Source organism: Panulirus ornatus, chromosome 46 (assembly GCF_036320965.1).
Source record: "Panulirus ornatus isolate Po-2019 chromosome 46, ASM3632096v1, whole genome shotgun sequence".
Classification (NCBI taxonomy): Eukaryota; Metazoa; Arthropoda; class Malacostraca; order Decapoda; family Palinuridae; genus Panulirus; species Panulirus ornatus.
In genome coordinates, this window is record NC_092269.1 from 2,892,323 (window position 1) to 2,906,830 (window position 14,508).

A 14,508-nucleotide genomic window follows, 5' to 3' on the forward strand; every position below is an offset into this window, starting at 1 on the left:
GAAGTGGCAGACCAAATTGGTTGTGGGAGGATGGAGTGAAAAAGATTTTGAGCAATCGGGGACTGAACATACAGGAGGGCGAGAGGCACGCAAGGAATAGTGAACTGGAATGATGTGGTATACCAAGGTCAACGTGCTGTCAATGGCTGAAATAGGGCATGTGAAGCATCTGAGGTAAACCACAGAAAGATCTGTGGGGCCTGGATGTGGATAGGGAGCTGTAGTTTTGGTGCATTACACATGACGGCTAGAGGCTGTGTGAATGAATGTGGCCTTTTTCTTGTCTGCATACATATAATATACAGGATGAAAAATGTACATGGGATAGAGTATACTGGAAGGATATAGTATACTGGGATCAACGTGCTCAATGGACTCTACCAGATTATGTGAAGTCTGGGGTAAACCATGGAAAAGTCTGTCAGGTCTGGTTGTGGATACGAATCTCTAGTTTTGGTGCATTACACATAGTTACAGAATGGATGCAACCAGATGTGGCCTTTCTTAGTCTGTTCCTGGCATTTCCTCATTAACATGAGAAATGGTGATAGTTTGAAAAAGCAAATACTTGTACCTGAACTAATGTGGGTGTATTTCAGACTTTGATGTAACATCCATTAATGTTACTGGTACACGGCCCCATACATTAAAGTTTACCAACCCCAGTGAATTTAATGCCACTTCCTTGGAGAGAGTGAGTGGACGTCATGTTCTAAGGACACCAGAGAAAGACTACTGGATCTTAGGTTACCCCAGGTGTGTGCTGTTTGGATTTACATACAATGCTGGAGGCTAAACCTTTAACTTTACAAATAGGATTCTAATTAAATTTTTCAAGATCACCTCTGTTCTAGAATTCTAACTGTTGTTGCCCAGCCTTTATTGATTTTTAGATTTCATGAGTATATAAGCTAATCCATAGTCCTACTTGAATGTTTCAAATGTATCGTTTACATTTGTTGGCATCTGTGTAGATTGCTGGCAGGTTATCATTGCTTCTGTAAGGGATCATTTTTCATTTCTTCCATGAACTGCCCTTTTATTTGCAAAACATTATTAGTAAATTAATATATAAAAGTTTGAGCCAAATATTCCTGGACATGTCTAATATACTTTTTGTTTAGGAGTGAATTGCAGTCAGTAGTATCGATCTCAAGACCAGACTACAGAATAAAGCTTCTGGCCAGGTTCCAGTTACAGAGTTACAGCATTGACAAGATAGACAAGATTGCAGTGAGTAGTGGTATAAAAGAATGACATATATCTTAAATTCAATATGTGAATCATTCTGATCTTGTTATCTATGTTAAGCAAACTTATTAATGATCCTCCAGGCTGGCATCAACTTAGGGTATCTGTGGCTGGCACTGGGATCCACACAGAGCAGTCTTGTGTCCATAATATGCATCAACACCAGGACTGGTCAGTGGATTATACCGCAAGAGATTACTATCCATGGGATGGTGGGTGCTCTTCACATGTTTGAGGCCAACAACAAACTCTATCTAGTGGTGGGGGAAAGGTCCAACCTCTTGCTAGACGCTGATGCTGAGTAAGTAAAATGTAGTTTAAAATTATATGAAAGGAATTCTACTTCATAAAAGTACATAAAGTTTAGCAGGTTCTTGACTAACTTGTTGAGGACACGAGTAATACCACTTTACTGCAAGCTTTGTCTCTAAAGAACCTCGTGAAACCTTAGTCATGTTACATTTGGGGAAAACTAAAGAGATGAGCTAATAGGGGTAAAAGAAGCCATCTTTGTGGATGAAATCTAAAGTAACAAAAGCACCTTATGCAGAAACAAGTGCCGTATTTGAAGTTTGAGGGATATATTCTTATTCAGGGTATTTACATTTGACAGTGCTGCTTTGTCATGGTGCCTATAATTTTATATATTTTAATGTATTTATATTCATTATACTTTGTTGCTGTCATGTGTAATGCACTGAAACCACAACCCTTTCCACATCCAGGCCCCACAAAACTTTCCGTGGTTTACCCCAAACACTTCACATGCCCTAGTTCAATCCATTTATGGCACGTCGACCCTGGTATACATCATTCCAATTCACTCTATTCCCTGCATGCCTTTCACACTCCTGAATGTTCAGACCCTGATTGCTCAAAATATTTTTCACTCGATCCTTTCATTTTATTATACTTTGTTGCTGTCTCCCACATTAGCGAGGTAGCGCAAGGAAATGGACGAAAGAACATGTATATAAGCACATCCTTGAAATATTTGTTAATGCTACAACTGTATTTTGAACAAACCCCCAGGTTGTTTGTGCTTATGGACAACTATTTTGATCGTCGTGATGATGTACATTTTAAGGTGAAGGGTGTACAGGACATTAAAGGCTTTGCAGACAGTGAGAGCTTCTACTACTTAGTGCTTGGCTTAGAGTCCCCTGTGTGTATTAGTAACAGTATAGTTGAACATTTTAGAGGATTGATTACTTTAAAAAATTTGTGGCATATTTTTATGAAATTTTTTTCTGCTACCAGATATACTGAAAATATTTGAAATAAATCATTAAATTATCACAGCTACTGGCTTACTTTAATAACATTTCCTTTGGACCAGCAGCAGGGATTACAAGTATATCAGTTTGATATGCTTGTAGACACCATGAACCTGGTACAAGTGCTCCCTGAGAGTGCTTTGCAAGTATTACACTTCGTAGACCAACAAGAGGAAAAAAATTATTTGCTTACAATTGGTGACGATGCATTTCCTAAAATTTATCGGTGGTCAAGTAAGTGGCATTTTTCAATAGTGATGCAGGTACCATACTTAGATGCACATTTCTGAAATCCTTAAACTTTTAAAACCAATCCCATGATCATTATTTTCCTGCATTATTCTCAACTGAGCATGTACACACAAAGGAAGGACGTGAAACTCTCTCCACACTGTGTAATTTTAGTTTTGTTTTTAATAGCTACTTTGAAGAGGAATATAAATTTCTCTACCCTGAAAAAACCAGTATTCTGCTGCATAAAATCACTTTGTATAAGTAATACAGTATTTTCATTTCCCGTTAAAAGCATATCATGAATTGATGGTTCTTGTGCCACTGTATTGATATATATTGATATTTCCCCTACACTGTAATTAACTGATTTTTTTTATTCTTTGTGTTACTGAAAGAATTCTCTTAAAGATTTAAAAAGAATATATTGATATTCAATTTGTAGGCATTGGATTTGTCTGTCTCTGATATTCATAAAAATGAGTTAAATGAAAGTTCCAAGCCACAGCACAATGCAGAGTTTAAAGCAAATTTCTTTGCAGGCAAGTTCGAACCAGATAATTCGACTTTCTTTACCAATTTGATTTTGCATCTTGCTATTAGAAAGGATCCTTGGTCCTTGTTTTGTTACTCCATGTATCCCACCATTTTGTCATGGGCAAGGCCCATGACAACATCCTCAACTACTGTTACATTTCAATGTGCTATACAAATCCAAGCAGTAATAACCAAGAGCATAATTAAGCATATATGATACTTTACAATATTTGATGCACAGTGCAGTGATACATCAAATACCTTGTGTTCCGCATATACATTTTGTGGATTGTTTCTTCAGAGATTTCCATATCTGAACATTACTTGGTTCCATGAATTATGGATCCTCAATATTGTACTTGTATAAATGTAAAAGGATTATTCTTCAGTGTTGGGTGAATTTAAAAACTACCTTAAGGAAAAAGTGCTACTTCCAGATTCACAGACGACAGAGAATATACTCTTACATTTTGCTTCTTTCACCTTGCAGACCAGCAGCTGAGGTTGTGGCAGACACTGCCAGCTTTTGATTCTTGTTGCTCTATGGGGCTCTTGACACTTGACAACCTTGAGAACATAATATTCATTGCACAAGGGGTATGTATAAAATTTTCTCAGAACTTTCCAAAGCGTTTCTCTAGCTGTCAGCTGGAGTCAAATTCCATTTGTAAATCTTGAGAAAAATGTCATCATGATTTAAATAGACCATAAAGTACTGGCAATGGGTTGAAAAACTTGCTTGTTTATGTAAAAGTTGCCAGTTTTAACAAGAAAAGGGTATTGTAGCTTGCAATAAGCAACTTTACCTGAAAGGAGACATAACAGCATAGAGGATGGCTACAAATTGAGCTTTTATAGAGCTTCCAATTATTGCATGAGGACAAAAGTAAATTCTCTGAACACAAGGGTAATTTTTGAACCATGGAGACCACCCAGTACTACTGGGTGTTAAGATGAACCTAAAAATCTATTTTTTTTTTCCCCTCCAAGTTTTGCATTTTTATTCTTCAGTGGAAACTCCTTGAGGAATGCTCTTGAAGCGGAGAGGGAGGCATATCTCCCAAGCTAAGCATCTGCCACATACTCTGATTCAGAATCAATCACTATACGACAACTCTCCTGAATGAAGTATCATGCATGATCTCTCAAACAGGATAACAGCTAACATGTCAGGATTTTCTTGCATGTACTAAAGAAATGTGTGCCTCCAAGAATTTTTCCCCATTCATATCAAGGTTTTCCTGGATCTTTTTAAATTCCAAAGTATTATCATTTAACTCCTAGGGTTTGACTTGTTGCTTCTTGCACATTCCTTCCCAGTCATTTGATCTCCAGGGATTCGTGTTGTGAAAACAGTCCTGTTTCTTCCTACTGCCAAGATATCTTTCCAATTGTATTTTCTCAAAGGTTGGCTTTTATCATACCATGAGAGAAAAGTCTCCTTTGTCTCTTCTCTCCTTCCCAGTCACTGGCCCTCCTTCCCCAAGTCGAGATTAGATTTGACTACAGCTCTTTTTTCATTTTTTCAATTTTCCCAGATAGGATCAGTTAAACAGATTCAAAGTGAAATTGCGTTATGCTTGGAATGTGTGTGCATTAGTACACCAGAAGGTTGTATCATTTTTTTTCCCAAATGGAATATAGCATTCTCTATCACATGGCACTTGTCAGCAATTGTCATCTATCCATTAACTTTAAACATTCCGAACTTTTCTGAAAGTATAGGGTCAGTTTGAACTAAATTTTGCAAGAATGGTCTTTAGGCATTTTTTCAAAACTGGCTAGTTACCTCCAAAAAAAAAAACACTATAAAAGATAGCTATTGTTACTAATGACTGGCAATCTTAAAACCAAATGAGCAGTGTAGTCTTGTGAAGCTCTTTTTTTTTTTTTTCTTTTTTCTTTTTTTGTAGCTAAGAAAGATAATGTATGAGAAGTAATAGGTTTATAAAGCTAAAGTATGGAGGGGACAATACAGGGTTTAGATGTTTATAGTACACTGAAATGAATAAATTCTGGAATTGTTACATGTATATATTATCTGTAATAAATGCTTACAGATGGGTGTAGTTAGAATATATGCATATTCTCTTCCAACAATGAATGCAGGATGATACATAAATTTCTCCCAAATTTGATACTTGCCATTTTCACACCACGTGTAGAAGATCAAATGGTTTTCAAAGTTTTTGTAAATTTTGCATATTTGTCATAGTGAAATATTAAATATAAAAAATTAAGCAGCTGATAAATCAGAGCTGAATCAGCAATTAAGCTTGCAGGCACTAATTCTGGAAATTCTTTGATTCATGATTATTCCATATATCTTTGCAGGATAAGATAATCTTCTACACAGATGATATGAGTGGCCACTACTTCCCCACCTTCACTGTAAGAACTGGTTGCAGTGTTATAAAGGATATGGATGGAATGAAATTGGGAGAAGACTACATCATTACATATGTCTGTAAGGATGATCATGACGATGGTATCAACCTACAAGCCCAAAGTCTCATCTTCCATGGCTTGAAACTCGGTAAGAAACCAAATTAAATTTTTGGGCATTATCATTTGAGGAATTATTTCGTATTCATTGATATTTTTCTTTATCCACAGTTAAATCGGAAACCATGGCTGATGACCTTCTACAGTGTCTTGATGAAACACATGCACTACTAGATGGCAGAAAACCAAACATAGAATATCTAATTAATATCACTACTTCTGGTTCTATAATGACAATGGATGGGCCACAAGTAAGTGAAACTGCTTGGTTCAAAAATATTAGATTATCAGATTTCTGAAACTAAATTTTCCTACAATGTACTTACACTACTATTACTTGACCAGATTTGGAGTGGATTGGTGACCTTTAGCAAAGGTCTAACAGTGACAGGCACCACCACCTTCAACAGAGTCAGCGTTAAACCCACAGGAAACATTGTTCCAACTCCAGGATCATTATCGGAACTACTTTCAAACATCAATAGGTTGAAGGTGAGAAACTATGGCTCCAGATTTTGCTTACCTCTATGAATACCTGTATTTACTTATAGGATAAGTTACAACTGCAACACCTCATTCTGGTTTATAATTCAACAGTCATCAGTAGAAGAACTGGCCAAGGACTTGGATAAAGTGTTGTACCACTCTGGTACTCAGACGATTACTGGACCCATCACTGCATCAACCCTTACTGTTGACAAAGTAGATATCAACAGTTTACAGATAAAGCAGGTGAGAAAGGCACACTGTATCTATTATGATACCCTATTTGATATCCCATAAAAATTTACTTAATACTGTTGTAGACACGGTTGGTCATATACAATGCTAAAGTTCTACTGTAAGAAGCAAGAAAGGAAAAGATTTGATATACATGGGGTTTATTGTGGGTTAATGAGAGTTTGGTTTAAAGTATAGCTAAAAGAGGTGTGTAGCTGCAGCACTAAGTTGCAGAAGATTTGGAGATTACAGATAAAAAGGGGAAAACTAAGCAAATAAAGGTTGAATAGACAACTGAGAACAGCAAGCAGTCTTTGAAGTAGACCACTGAACAGAATAAACAAGGATGTAAGGTTACGGTTAGTTTTCCCTTCACTATGCAGAATGATCCAGATACGAAAGACTAGTGTATAAAATTGAAATGATTGAAACAAAAGGATTAGACTTGATTTAGTGACGCACAACAGTATAGATTAAATCTTTAGAAAGACTGGCTTGAAATTTGTAAATCGGTAATTAGCATTAAGAAAGAAAGGGTAGTAAAAAAGGTGAATACTGTTATAAACTCATGCTGGAAATAAATTGTTACTGGAGCACAACAATTTTTTACCATTTATGGCACATTAAGATGGGTGGCAAGACTGGATACGTGGGCTGCAGCAAGTCTTATTTTTTAAATTTTGAAATGCTTTGAATACAGAGCCAGATTGAAAAATTGTGCTCACAAATCATTTGTGGTTGCAGTGGAGTTGAAAATCACTTTTAAATAATTCAGAGCAGCTAGTAGTTACAAGTTCATACAGATGAAGGCAAATGGTGGTAATGGTGTAGGTTAAGGGTTTTAATCAAATTGGGTAGATGTGGTTGGATGTGGTTCAATTAAAGATGACTAGAATTTGAGGGAAAGGTCTTTTGGATTTCTTATTAGTATAAGGTAAAGAGTCAAGAAATTCATTATTGAGGGTTAGAATATCGTACTTCTTGGCCAATGTTGATGGAATGCAAAGATAGGTTAGACATGGGGAAAACAAAAAGGAAAGGATGGTTGGGGATGAAACTACTAATGCTCGCCAAAATCAAACATGTGGCTTTAGTCATTCAAGCAAACTCTGACACACAAAAAACAGTTTAAAGGTCCTGATTCCAGAGAATGTTATAACTCCAAAGTAATGACTCTTCAAATAGTCCTTCAGGCTTTACGTTGTAGACTATAAATTTGTACATAGCTAACATGCATTTTTATTGCAAAATAAAAATAACAAATTTGGATTTTTTTCTGTGGATGTTGTACACACATCTAATTGCAATAGCATGAAACTGAATTTACTCTAAAAGTCATATCCCAATTTCTTCTTATCATACAGATGAATGGCATTCCACTATTAGATTTGAAGAATTTTTTCATGATCAACAATCTAGACCAGACCATAAACAAAAGTTTTGCTGTAACCTACATGATGGCAGACTCCTTCACCACACGCAGTCATTCACTCCCTGGGAACATTAATGGTGTTCTCACGCATGGTAGGTATAGAGTAGTATTCACTTGGTGTTATCAATAATGTAATACTCGATTCTTTACAGCTTTTACATGTTTGCTAAAGTTACCAACAGTTTTTGTAATGCTGATTTCTTGCTGAAATTCACATCTCGCTTTGACATCCACATAAAACATTGTTGATAAAAAGGATGTAACAATAACTGGAAAGTTGGGTGAAGCCTCTTGACTCTCCAAGTAAAATGGGAAGAAGTTTTCAGAATATGTATGAAGGTTGCAAGTTCTTGATCTATTTGCTCTTGTAATAATCAAAATACGAGGCACAAAACATAAATCCCATATTGGAATCAAGATGACATATGGCACCTTTTAACATAGTGGTGGGGCAATTCCCCCAGTAAGCCCTTCCTTCCTCTCCAGTGCTATAAACACTAATTACTTTTTTGAGGTCCTTTTTGGCATAACAATGCTAATGGAAACGTTGCTCATGAGCTTTATATCATCACTATGGTTATCATTTATCTCCAAACACAAATGGATCTTCTGAAAATCATCCATTAGAATGACACAGTATGAAATGCACATTTAAAGAATGTTCATTCTATACCATTAACCAATTACAACTTAAATACCTTGGGAGTGACAAGAAGCATTTTGGGAAAGATTGCCACTTTACTGAATAAATTTAGCCCTGACAAATATACACAGGGAATATAATATTTCAAGAAGCTTCTATGTTGCAGTTCATGTTGTTTAAGAACCTATTGGTAAAATGAGTTTGAAACCAGAGAAATGTACCTGCCTCTAACCTTTATCAGGGAAGTTGTCATTAACTTGTGAACAATGTGAATTAGTCTCCCTGCTGCAGCTCCAACACTTGCACAAATATATTTGGATTAGAAGACCACAAGAGTCTGAAAAAAAATTGAAAAGAGCAACATCAGGTGAAGCAAATCTTAGAAACAACTTGGTATGGAATGCAACTTGGTCACTTCAAGAACAGCCCATTAGAAAAATAAACATAACCTATTGGAAAACTTGAAAACTTAGTAGGATGTTTGAAACAATACAAGAGTTAAACTACCAAAAAAATTCTCAAAGGCTAAACATCGAGGGATAAAGTGCTCACAACACTGATGAATTGGAAAGACTGACCATGGGGAAAACAGGACTTAAATTAGTATAAAGAAATGCAGATAAACTGGCATTAAATGGCAAGGAACTATTTTACAGATGGCATATGGAATTTGAGTAAAGGGTGTCTTGAAAGTCTGTTTTGGGTTATCATTTAAAACTGACACAACTGATTTGGCAGGTAACAAATCATACCTGAACAATTGGGGTTTCCATTTCCACAACTCCTTTTTGAGATGGGCCTAAAGCTTAGGCAAATGCAGGTTAAAGTATAGACCCTTACCAAAGTTGACAAAATTAAACAATAGAAATAAAAAAGTATATGTTATGAATGTGAAGATAAGAATACTAAATGTGAAGTATGATTTTGGACCAAGTTCAGGGTAACTTGACATCAGAAATTAAGTTTGCAAAAAAAGGTAAATTATTCTTTTGCAATGATATAGTGGAATAAACTATGTAAAGTAAAGTACTAGTAAATACTGTTACTATAAAAAATATACTCGATTAACTCTGGTAATTTTTCTTTAACATGAAAGATTTATTTCATTTTTGGTAACTTTTTAATCTATTCCCTTCATTTTTGTTGATGGGAGAAGTCGCAAACTGTTGACACTCGCCTTTAATACATTTGGAACAGTTATAAAGTCTAGAAATGCTTGGTCGTGAAGCATGTTCAGCTAATCTACTATATACATGATGATTTCACAATGGAGATTTCAAGCCGAGACTTGCTCTACCTTGGAAGGTGGAACATGGTCTAGAGTTGTCAAATGCCTTTAGGAAGATACTTAACAGTATGATAGTTTGCAATCCTTCACTTAAACTGACTTGATATAAATCTTCATTACTCCTGGAGGGGAACAGGTGACTGTACATCTATAGGCACGATAGGTTTTAAAGTCAATACTGTAGTCCTAAATCTGATACTTTGTTGTATTATTTTTCAGAATTTATGCAGACGAAGGTCGGTGACCAGATGGTGGATGGGGATCATGTATATTCTTTTATAATATCTGGTAACATAGAGAATAAAGAGGAGGGCAACTTTATCACTATCAATGGAATAGACACTACTACAATCGTCACAAGGGGATCTACTGTAACATTTCACGACTTCAAGATCTTTGATGGCTTGATAATTTATGACAGCCTGAATGTTGGTCTTATAAATAATGTGAGTTTGTCCTCAAAATACATTGTTGATGCACTGAGACTGTAGTAAAATACTTTCACATGTGGTCCTAAAATCCTCTCAACAGAATTTATTGTATGAAGGTGAATGCAAGCGGCCTGGTTCAAAGAGTGGTATACACAGATGTGACGGAGCAACAAACACTGTCGGGCAAATACACCTTGGCTTCTGTACAGGTGGATGGTAATGTTGATGCCAACACCATCAATGGTATCAACCTGCATGACTTGGATTCTGCTGTGGTTAAAACATCAGGAGACTTTTCTTTGTTAGGTAGGTGTTCCTATATGCTTAAATAATGTTCTTCAAAGTTTAAATACTTGGATAATGGTATTAACTGAACATATTCACACACTGGTACAAATTCTTTACAAAGTTTCTTTACTATTGTGTAAACATTGGTATATCAAGTGGGAAATACAATGCTCATACTCTTTTGAACTACATAGAATCAAAAGGCCATAATAGTACAACCTTTTTAAGGAGTTTTGCAAGTCTTCCACTTTATTGCTTCTCTGCCTTAGCAAGATAGCATCAGGAACAAATGAACAATGACCTCTTCTGCTCCCATCTACACCTCTAGCTGTCATGTGAATTGTAAATCATGTATTTACATGGGTATGCTGCTTGTCATCAGGTCCTGTGACATACAAAGAGAGCTTGACTGTGACTGGAAGTTTAACTGCCACAACAATAAATGGTGTGGAGTGGGATAACCTTATGGATTTGGACTCTCCTGCCTTGGTCACTGCAAACTACTACTTTGATGATGCACGAGTGGTACATGCAATCAGAAGCAACAATATCAATGGACTGGACTTCACTCGGGATGTTGTGTTAGTTGACACGCCACAGACCATCACTGGTAGGTGTATGCAGTTTATAAGGAGGCATTAATGTTACGAAAACATTTGGTTTATGTACAGTCTAACTAGATTATTGGTTAGATCTTAGGATGGTAATGAAAGGGGTGGTGATTTTTTTTAAATAGAACATTATAGGTGAGGGTAAAGGTAGTCCTAAGAGACTATCAGTTCAAGACCCATTTTTTTTTTTTTTTTTTTTAATACCAAAATGAACTGTTCCCCCTCAAAAGTGTCACTGATTTAGAAGCTTGAATTCTGGGATAGTCTTATGGTACTGGGCAGCTTTTTAATTTGGCACAAAATACAGAATTGGTACTGCCTCTTCATCTTCCTTGTTGCATGATTCATTTTCCAAATCCCTACATTGTTTAGCATAATTTTTCTGACAACCATCTTTGCTAAAATTCTTCTTGGAGCTGAATTGGCACTGAAAATTCATGTATTGTACAAAGAGAGCCCTGTTATGGCTGCTCATGTGTATAACAAAAGGGTCTTAACAACCAGTAGTAATCACTTTAACTGAAAAATAAAAGATTCTACACTGTAACTTAATATTTGTATGAGGTTCTGATGCCTTGTTCTTAATCTGCTCATAAATGTAGTCACAAACTGTATGAAGCGCTTCCTTGCAGATAACCCTTTAATAATCCTGATAACGTAACTAATTTTCCCATGGAAAATTAACATGTTTCTAGAGAAAGTCAATGGAAACTGTCCAAATGTACAGGTCATGTGACATTCATGGATGATGTGGAAGTGACAGGTGCAGCTGGGGTGGTGATGGAGGATGGGGGTACAGTGAATGGCATTGACCCCTCACAACTGCACGTGAATGTGGATGGCTTACTAAACATCGTTATAGATGAGGAGGTTTATTTTAATGCTCCATTAAAAGTGAGTACCAACTGTGCCCATGTGTCTTGTTATAGGTTGAAACCCTGATTCTTGTTTTAAATAATGCAGCACAGAATATACTGCAATTAAAAACAACAGTTTTATTATGTAAATGTTGCAGTGTTCTGGTGATATGGTGGTTACAACAATCAATGGTCTAGCATTGGATGATATAGAAAATCACTATTGGAGGCACACACTTGACCAAGAGATCGAAGTTATTCTTAATGTTGATCAAGCCGAATTCCAGTATGTACAACTGTTTTTAACCTTGTTTTATACATTGCTAATATTGATAATTTAACTGAAAAGCACTTCTCGTGCCACAAAATAAAATATTGACCTGGTCTTCCCAGTGCTCCAGTTACTGGTCTTAACATCAACGGAAACCATATACTGGACTACCTTCACACCTCCAGGCTGCAGTATGGTTCTGGAACTTACATCTTCAAAGTTTGTACATGAAATTCACCTTTGAGACCTTGGGTAAAGTTGGAATGCCAAAATATGTATTTTCTTGATGTACAAAATACTCTAGCACAAACAAAATGTTAAGACAGAGTTTCATATTACAGGGTCCTGTCATTGTAGAGGGTGACCTTGAAATGGAAGTTGATAAAACCGTGGATGGGGTGGATGTGTCAGAACTGGAGAAAAATGCTTTGAAGCTTTATGGTGAAGAGACAGTTGAAGGATTTATTGTAAGTACTTCACATCAGAATTACTGTAGTCTTTAAAAGCACTCACTGTGAAGATTAGAAGGCACTCCGCTTTACATGTGACCATTCAATTATTCGTGCATTTATATGTGTATAGTGTTGCCGGAAAAGTTTTACGCTACTGCAGCACTGGACTATATTAAAACCTGTATACATATGTTGCCTACGTATTGATGTTCATGTGAAGTCGTGGTCACAAATTATTACACTTATTGTGTTAAGCATTTACGAACAGTATTACCTTTATGTAATCAACTCCTTTTATCGGCAAAATAAACAAACTGCACAGAAATGTTAGAATGGTACTGATATGACATTTTGGCAAATGCCAGTAAAATTCTGAAACTTGTGTAGAGCTTTTGTCATTATTTGTATTCATCTATACAATAAAATTTTCTTCAATCTCATTCATTAATGAACTCTACAAATATTGCAGATTTGCTGCATACATACCTTAAAATGTGTATGTAACATTTTGTTTGCCATATATACTCGATAGCAATTTAACGAGTTCGCAAAATAGCACCATGAACGTGTATTTGTATGTATGTAAAATGAAAATGTATGAAATATCTATAAGCTGACTTTGCTATGAGGCACACAACTATGACAGTAAATGAGAAAAAAACTGCTTCATCTAATTCTCAGGGCTTTGTTTATTAGAATAAATGTTAGAAATTAGACAACCAATCATTCTGACAAGTGGAACTACTTTTGGATAATTTTGTTTCAGAATTTCAGTGGCTCGGTCATTGTTGTTGGCAACTTGGTACTAAATGGTCACCTGAATGGGCTGAATGTGACATCAGACCTAATGATGCTAGATAGATCTTTCCCACATACTGGTAAGTCTTGCAATGTAACTTTCCAAAGCAATTATGAAAAAATACATGATCTTGCATGTGCACTGACTATAATAACCATTAATCAAAATCTAATATAAATACTTTATACAGGTCATATAGTCTTCAGAGAAGATACTGTAGCAACAACCATCACACTATCTAATAATTTGGTAGTGGAAAGCCTTAATGGGTTGGATGTTATAAAAGCAACATCAGAAGTAGTAGTACTTACAGATAATGCTACTGTTGCGGGTGATCTCCAGTTCACTGGCACTGTTGATGGTACTAATCAGGTTACTTCTGTTGATAAATTGGAACTAAAAATAATCATTGGCACTTAAGAAATTTTTGGATTATTCTTTGATATATTTTTGTTTCGTGTCTGAATATGCATTTAATTCGTGTATACATTCCAACAGTTCATTCTCTGCTTGTAAGTGGTAGTGTGGACGAAGTGAACATAAATGATCTAGCTGAACGTTCCCTGAGGAAGTCCCCATCTACAACCCAAGTTGTGACTGGCCGCATTGTGGTGAAAGACAATGTTCATTTTAACCAGGGACCTTTCCTTGGAGTGGTGAACAGTAAAGACTGGACTACACACCTGACAAATGTAATTTCTTGAAGTTTTGACCAAACTGTGGTTTTTGATTCACCATAATGTAACCAATTTGCATTTTAAGGATGAAATGGTAATATGCGTAACTTCTTTAAAAGGGTAAATGTTTTTCAAAATCATGGGTTAATGGTTGGTTCAAGATGTCAAGCACTCTTGAATGACTGTTTTGAACAGTTCTGCTGGGATAATGTCGTGTTAGTATCATAAATGTAAAGGT

The 14,508-nt window shown here is 36.0% G+C and overlaps 1 protein-coding gene and 1 long non-coding RNA gene across 4 annotated transcripts in view; one reads left to right on the top strand and one right to left on the bottom strand.

The window, feature by feature from the left end:
- LOC139763052 (uncharacterized) overlaps positions 1-14,508 on the top strand; it is a 31,391-nt gene that overhangs the window by 3,001 nt on the left and 13,882 nt on the right. For 2 of the 3 annotated variants that reach the window (XM_071688635.1, XM_071688636.1), the window contains exons 4-24: positions 600-756; positions 1,125-1,233; positions 1,335-1,552; positions 2,284-2,416; positions 2,591-2,762; positions 3,787-3,893; positions 5,631-5,832; positions 5,913-6,052; positions 6,147-6,293; positions 6,399-6,533; positions 7,886-8,045; positions 10,104-10,330; positions 10,432-10,621; positions 10,986-11,213; positions 11,942-12,108; positions 12,230-12,357; positions 12,465-12,561; positions 12,684-12,809; positions 13,561-13,672; positions 13,784-13,954; positions 14,092-14,285. In XM_071688635.1, coding sequence (XP_071544736.1) covers positions 600-756; positions 1,125-1,233; positions 1,335-1,552; positions 2,284-2,416; positions 2,591-2,762; positions 3,787-3,893; positions 5,631-5,832; positions 5,913-6,052; positions 6,147-6,293; positions 6,399-6,533; positions 7,886-8,045; positions 10,104-10,330; positions 10,432-10,621; positions 10,986-11,213; positions 11,942-12,108; positions 12,230-12,357; positions 12,465-12,561; positions 12,684-12,809; positions 13,561-13,672; positions 13,784-13,954; positions 14,092-14,285 — 3,320 coding nt within the window. The remainder of the gene's footprint in view (positions 1-599; positions 757-1,124; positions 1,234-1,334; positions 1,553-2,283; positions 2,417-2,590; positions 2,763-3,786; positions 3,894-5,630; positions 5,833-5,912; positions 6,053-6,146; positions 6,294-6,398; positions 6,534-7,885; positions 8,046-10,103; positions 10,331-10,431; positions 10,622-10,985; positions 11,214-11,941; positions 12,109-12,229; positions 12,358-12,464; positions 12,562-12,683; positions 12,810-13,560; positions 13,673-13,783; positions 13,955-14,091; positions 14,286-14,508) is intronic. The other variant, XM_071688634.1, reaches the window with a different exon arrangement.
- Positions 6,266-13,979, bottom strand: LOC139763054 (uncharacterized). Its single transcript, XR_011716021.1, has 3 exons — positions 13,905-13,979; positions 8,829-8,933; positions 6,266-6,492 (listed from the first exon to the last, which is right to left on the bottom strand). It is a non-coding gene; the product is annotated as an uncharacterized lncRNA (long non-coding RNA).